The sequence below is a fragment of the Orycteropus afer genome, unplaced genomic scaffold (genome assembly GCF_000298275.1).
Source record: "Orycteropus afer afer isolate SDZICR_OR568_19922 unplaced genomic scaffold, OryAfe1.0 scaffold00350, whole genome shotgun sequence".
Taxonomy (NCBI): domain Eukaryota; kingdom Metazoa; phylum Chordata; class Mammalia; order Tubulidentata; family Orycteropodidae; genus Orycteropus; species Orycteropus afer.
In genome coordinates, this window is record NW_006921937.1 from 3,477,881 (window position 1) to 3,484,500 (window position 6,620).

Genomic DNA, 6,620 nt, shown 5'->3' on the forward strand with positions numbered 1-6,620 from the left:
CTGAGTTGTCTCTCCTCACCTGTAACCCTGGGGCTGACTGCTCTTCTGTCCGGGTTCCTGGCTTTTATCCCCTTTCTCCTGCTCTTCCGGCCTGCTACTCTGGGCGGGCCTGAGTTGCCTCTCCTCACCTAATCCCTTCAGCTGATTGCTCTTATTTCTGGCTTCCTGGCTTTTAATCCCCTTTCTCCTGCTCTTCCCGCCTGCTACTTTGGGCGTCCTTGAGTTGTCTCTCCTCACCTGTAACCCTGGGGTTACACCAACCAGAGAAGGACTAAATTCAGGTATATGTCATGCAGCTGATGTTGTTAGCTGCCACTAAGTTGATCCCTGACTCAAGATGACCACATGAACACAGAGGAAAGGCTAGCTACCCTGTCCCCAGTCATCCCCGTGAATGGTTGTAGATTGGACTGTTGTGCTCCATAGAGTTTTCATTGGTTGATTTTTCAGAAGTAGATGCCAGAACTTTTTCCCCCATTCAAATGATATGTATTATTTAAAATGTAAATATAAATGAAGTGCTTTATTTGAGAGAACTTTGATAAAATAATACACAGTATGTGAACAGAAGGAAACCCAAGTCCCTCGGGACTGTGGGAGGAAACCAAGGTAAGAGGTTACTTAACAAGTAACTTTGGAACATATTATCACCTGATTCAATGGGGGGTGGAGAGAACATGTAGCAGGTTGATGGCCACAGTGAACATGGAATCTGAGGCCCAAACGGCTTTGCCTACCTTCACTGCTAAAAAAATAAGTGTTTGTGTTTTGGGAATGCTGAAATCAAAACAGCACGTGAAGCACTATAAAGCTTGCATTAATGTTTCTGTGGCACGTTGGCCTTCTGCTTATTTGCAGGGAGGTAATGGACATTCTGATGAGGCTGCCTTGATCCTTCATAGGAAAGGGTTTGATTGCCGGCTCCCTAGCAGAGACACTGGGCTGCTTTGTTCCACTACCCAGGGGAAGGTAAGTTGAAAAGTGATTTTTGTTTGTTGAGATAACATGCTTTGAAGTCCACACTTTCTGCAAATAATCCTGACAATAAGATGATGTTTCATTTCCTTTTCACTAGCTAATTTCCCTCAGCCTGCAAATTAGCTCAAGTCTCCCCATCTTAAGAAAACACTCTCTCAAGCTCTGTCTCTTTTCCTTGTCAGCATCAAAATACATAGCTTGAACAGGCCCATATGTGAAAACAATTCTTGCCTCATTTCCCAGGCCTTCCATGTCCAATCCTCTGAGCCTCTTCTCCCCACTTCTCACATTTCCTTCTTCCCTGGGCAATACCCACCCACATACTGTCTTGTTCAAGGAGGGCAAATCCAAGTCCTTCAGGGGCCAAGGCAAGTTTTGTAATAACTGAAATAGGGTGGATGTAGCAATTGGGGAGTGATCAGGAGAGTTGAGACTGTGCCCAGTGAGATAGTCAACCACAGCCAGTGAGGCAGCTATAATTAGCTATCTCTTCATGGGAAGTGCAGTTCTAGGTCTTCTGATTAATGCAGATTTGCATGTGAGCCAACAGCCCCTCAGGCTGGACACTGCTTACAGGCTGCCTATTTTTTATTTCTGTTCAAGTTCCCCTTTCTGGCAGTTCCATGAAGATTTCCTTGGAAGTAGTTGAATCTCCATTCTTCTGCCTCCGACTCAAAGTGACAGTAATTCAGAGAAGGCAGTCAGATTTGTCCTAGCATCAGGAAGATCTGCCTACTAGACAACTCAGCTGACCAGCTATCACCCAGAACCCCTCAGATATACTGTAGGCCAAGGCTCAACAGATTCACTTCCAACCCTACAAATGAGTACGGGCACAGGCTCTGAAAAGAAAAGAAGGAAAAAATCTGGTAGGGAGCCTAAATCTACTCATAAGTGTCTCTATTCTTTTACTCCACCCAGAATGGAGGAGGTGCTAAGAAAACACCGATAACTATTATTTTTTTCATTGTGTTTGTATTGTACCTTATTATTAATTGGCTTTGAGCATTTGTATTCTAACATTAAAACACCGATTTTTGTTTTAGTGGGGGTGGTGAAGTTCATAGAGCAAATTGGTTTTCCATTCAATAATTCACATGTTTTGTGACATTCATTACAATCTCCATAATGTAACAGCACTCTTCCCATTTCTTCCCTGTGTTTACTATTTCCCTTCACCCTTCTTCCCTGTCCCTTCCTGGCCCCTTTATTCCTGGTCAAATGCTGTCCTTTTGATCTCATATGGTTGATCATTCTAATGAGTGCATACTTTCCTGGTATTATTGTTCTCCTTATAGCCTTGTCTATTATTTGGCTGAAAGTTGAGCAACGGGTTGAGTTCATTTCCCAGCTTGAAGAGTATCTAAGAGCCAGTCTCAAGGGTTCCCCCAGTCTTCCTCAGACTAGTAATCCTGGACTTTTTTTATGATTTTGAGTTTTTTCCACATTTTTCTCCCACTCTATCCAGGACCTTGTGATCCCTTTCAAAGTGATCAGCAGCAGTAGCAGGGCACCATCTAGTTCTTCTGGTCTCAGGGTCACGGAGGCTGCAGTTCTCAGGATCTATTGGTCATTTGGACTAATTGTTGCCTTGCGTCTTTGATTTTTTTTTTTCCTCTCATCTTTACTCTGGCTATGAAGAGAGCAGTAGTTGCACGTTGGGTCGCTGCTCACACACTTTGAAGACCCTCAATCACTACTCACCAAATTAGGATGTATAAAATTGTCTGTGGACTTTGTTATGTCAGTTGACCTTAGTGTTCCCCAAACTATAGTCCTGAGCCCCCATGCCCAGCAACTCATTCTCTTCAACGTTATGACTTAGTTATGACTGAGAAATTTTCATAATTTTGCCCCTTGTATGTTCTCCTGTAAGGAGCTCTGGTGGCATAGTGCCTAAGGCAGTTGACTGCTAACCAGAAGGTTGGCAGTTCAAACCCATCAGCCACTCTGCAGAGGGAAGATGGGGCAGTCTACTTCCATAAAGATTTACCACCTCATAAACCCAGTGGGGATCACTATGAGTCAGAATCAACTTGATGGCAGTGAGTTTGGTTTTTTAGTTTGTTTGTTTATGTTCTACTATATTTATGGATATTTTGCAACACATGAATACATAGGTAAAGATATCCTCTGTCAAGCCTATATATATTCTTGAGTGTGGTTCCATTTGCCTTTCCACTCAATTCACTTTAAGTGTCTATTTATATATCCATTTAATAGATTATTGTTATTACTGTTATTGCAGGATTATGCATGTCATATTCACCTTTGTTGCCTTTAACTCTTGTGCTCCTCTCTGTCTTCCACTGCTTTGGTGGTTTTGTGCTGACCTCCTCCTTATTGTATATTGCCTTTTCCTTCACCCCAGTTAATATGTATCTACCTTCTAGTTGGTGATTTTCTCTCCCTTCCCCTCTCACCTCTGATAACTTCAAAGAATGATTCTTTCTGTGTGTAAATCTTTCCCTGAGTTTTTACAGTAGTAGTCTCATACAATCTTTGTCCTTTTATGATTGGCTAATTTCACTCACATAATGTCTTCTCACCAAACCAAACCAAACTCACTGCCATCAAGTAGATTCTGACTCATAGCCACACCCTTTGGATTTCCAAGGCAGTAAATCTTTATGGAAGTAGATTGCCTCATCTCCTTTCTGTGGAACAGCTGATGGGTTTGAACCGCCAGCCTTCTGGTTATAGCAGTGAAATGCTTTAGGCACTGTGTTCCTAGAGCTCTTTTATAATGTCTTCTAGGTCTATTCATATTATGAGGTGTTACACATATTTATGAAAGGAGCTCTGGTGGCGTAGTGCCTAAGGCATTTGACTGCTAACCAGAGGATTGACAGTTCAAACCCACCAGCCACTCTGTGGAAAGAAGACTGGGCAATCTAATTCCATAAAGATTTACTGCCTCAGAAACCCAAAGGGGGTCTCTATGGGTCTGAATTGACTCAATGGCACTGAGTTTGGTGGTTGTTTTTATTTTGACACAGATTTATCATTATTTTTTAATATTGCATAGTATTTCATTGTGTGTATGTATGATAGTATGTTTATCCATTTATCTATTGATGGTCACTTTAGGTTATTTCTGTCTTTTTGCTATTGTGAATAATGCTGCAATGAACATGTTATGTTATTGTTGTTATGTGCTGTCGAGTCGGCCCCGACTCATAGGCAATGAACGTAGGCATGCATATATCTGTTTGTGTCACCACTTTATTTCTCTAGGATATATACCTAGTAGTGGGATTGCTGGATCATATGGTATTTCTATTTCCAACTTCTCAAGGAAGCACTATACCATTTTCCACAGGGTTGTACCATTTTACATTCCTGCCAGCAGAATATGAGGATTCCAGTCTCTCCATACCCTTGCCAGCTTTGTTAATACCTGTTTTTTGAACTTTGCTATTAATGCTGGGTTAAGATGATGTCTCATTTTTGTTTTGATTTGCATCTTTCTAATGGCTAATGATCATGAGCATTTCTTTGTGCATTTGTTAGCTGCCTGGAAATCTTCTTTGGTGAAGTGCCTATTCATGCCCTCTGCTCTTTTTTAAATTGGATTGTTTCACTTTTTGTTGTTGAGGTGTTGAACTTTCTATAAATTTTTGAGATTATTACCTCGTCTTATATGTCATTGCCAATTTTTTTTTCCCTGTCCATAGGTTCTCTTCTTACTCTTTTGCCAGAGTCTTTGATGGACATAAATGTTTAATTTTTAGGAGGTCCGAGTCATCTCTATGTCTTCCACTATTTGTACATGTTTAGTTATGTTTGATCCATGACTTACCTGTCAGTTTGTCATACTGTGGTGGCTTGCATGTTGCTATGGGACTGGAAGCTATGCCACCAGTATTTCAAATACCATCAAGGTCATTCATGGTGGATAGGTTTCAGCAGAGCTTCCAGATTAAGACAGACTTGGAAGAAGGAAGGGACCATCTGCTTCTCAAAGAATTGGCCAGTGAAAACCTCATGAATAGCCCTGAAACAATGTCCAATATAGTGCTGGAAGATGAGCCCCTCAAGAATACAAGAAGGCACTCAGAATACAACTGGGGAAGAGCTGCCTCTTCAAAGTAGAGTCGACCTTAATGACTTGGATGGAGCAAAGCTTTTGGGACCTCCATTTGCTGATGTGGCATGACTCAAAATGAGAAAAAACAGCTGCAAACATCCATTAATAATTGGAACGTGGAATGTAAGAAGTATGAACCTAGGAAAATTGGAAGTTGTCAAAAATGAAATGGAATGCATAAAGATCGATATCCTAGGCATTAGTGAACTGAAATGGGTTGGTATTGGCCATTTTGAAACAGACAGTCATATGATCTACTATACTGGAAATGACAAATTGAAGAGGAATGGTTTGGTATTTATTGTCTCAAAGAATGTTTCAAGATCTACTCTGAAGTACAGTGCTGTGAGTGATAGGGTAATATCTATATGCCTACAAGGAAGACCAGTTATACTACTGTTATTCAAATTTATGCACCAACTACCAAAGCCAAAGATGAAGAAACTAAAGATTTTTACCAGCTTCTGAAATTGATCAAACATGCAATCAAGATGTGTTGATTATTACAGTGATTAGAGTGCAAAAGTTGAAAACAAAGAGGAATCACTGGTAGTTGAAAATATGGCCTTAGTGACAGAAGTGACACTGGAGAGCCCATGATATAATTTTGCAATATATAATATAATATAATTTTGCAAGACCAACAACATTGCAACATTGCAAATATAACATAAATGGTGGCTGTATACATGGACTTCACCAGACAGAGTACACAGGAATTAGATCAACTAAGTCTATGGAAAGAGGCAGTGTAGAAGCTCAATATCTTCAGCCAAAGCGAGGCCAGGAGCTGACTGTGGAACAGACCATCAAACTGCTCATAGGCAAGTTCAAGTTGAAGTTAAAGACAATTAAAACAAGTCCATGAGAGCAAAAATATGACCTTTATTATATCCTACCTGAATTTAGAGACCATCTAAAGAACAGATTTGATGCATTGAACACCAATGACTGAAAACCAGAGGAATAGTAGGATGACATCAAGAACATCATCCATGAAGAAAACAAAAGGTCATTAAAAAGACAGGAAAGGAAGAAAAGACCAAAATGGATGTCAGAAGAGACTCTCAAACTTGCTCTTGGAGAGTAGTTAAAGCAAATGGAAGAAATGACAAGATAAAAAGAGCTGAACAGAAGATTTCAGAGAGCAGCTTGAGAACACAAAATCAATTATATTACAATGAAATGTGCAAAGACCTGGAGTTAGAAAACCAAAAAGGAAGAACATGCTCAGCATTTCTCAAACTGAAAGAACTGAAGAAAAAATTCAAGCCTCAAGTTGCCATATTGAAAGATTTTATGGGCAATATATTGAATGATGCAGGAAACATCAAAAGAAGATGGAAAAAATACACAGAGTCACTGTACCAAAAAGAATTGCTTGATATTCATCCATTTGAGGAGGTGGCATATGATCAAGAACCAATGATACAGGAGTTCCGGCAAGATGGAGGACTAGGCAGAAGGATTGCACAGACCCTCTTCAACAAAGAAAAGGAAAACCAATTAACACAGACACAGAAGATAATTGTGGACCCCTGAGCCTTGAAGG

The 6,620-nt window shown here is 40.4% G+C and overlaps 1 protein-coding gene across 1 annotated transcript in view; it reads left to right on the forward strand.

Moving 5' to 3' along the window:
• The window catches only part of MAN2A1 (mannosidase alpha class 2A member 1), a 296,885-nt gene that overhangs the window by 281,863 nt on the left and 8,402 nt on the right, over positions 1–6,620 (forward strand). The window contains exon 22 of the mRNA XM_042782502.1: positions 859–969. Within this exon, the coding sequence (XP_042638436.1) occupies positions 859–969 (111 nt within the window). The remainder of the gene's footprint in view (positions 1–858; positions 970–6,620) is intronic.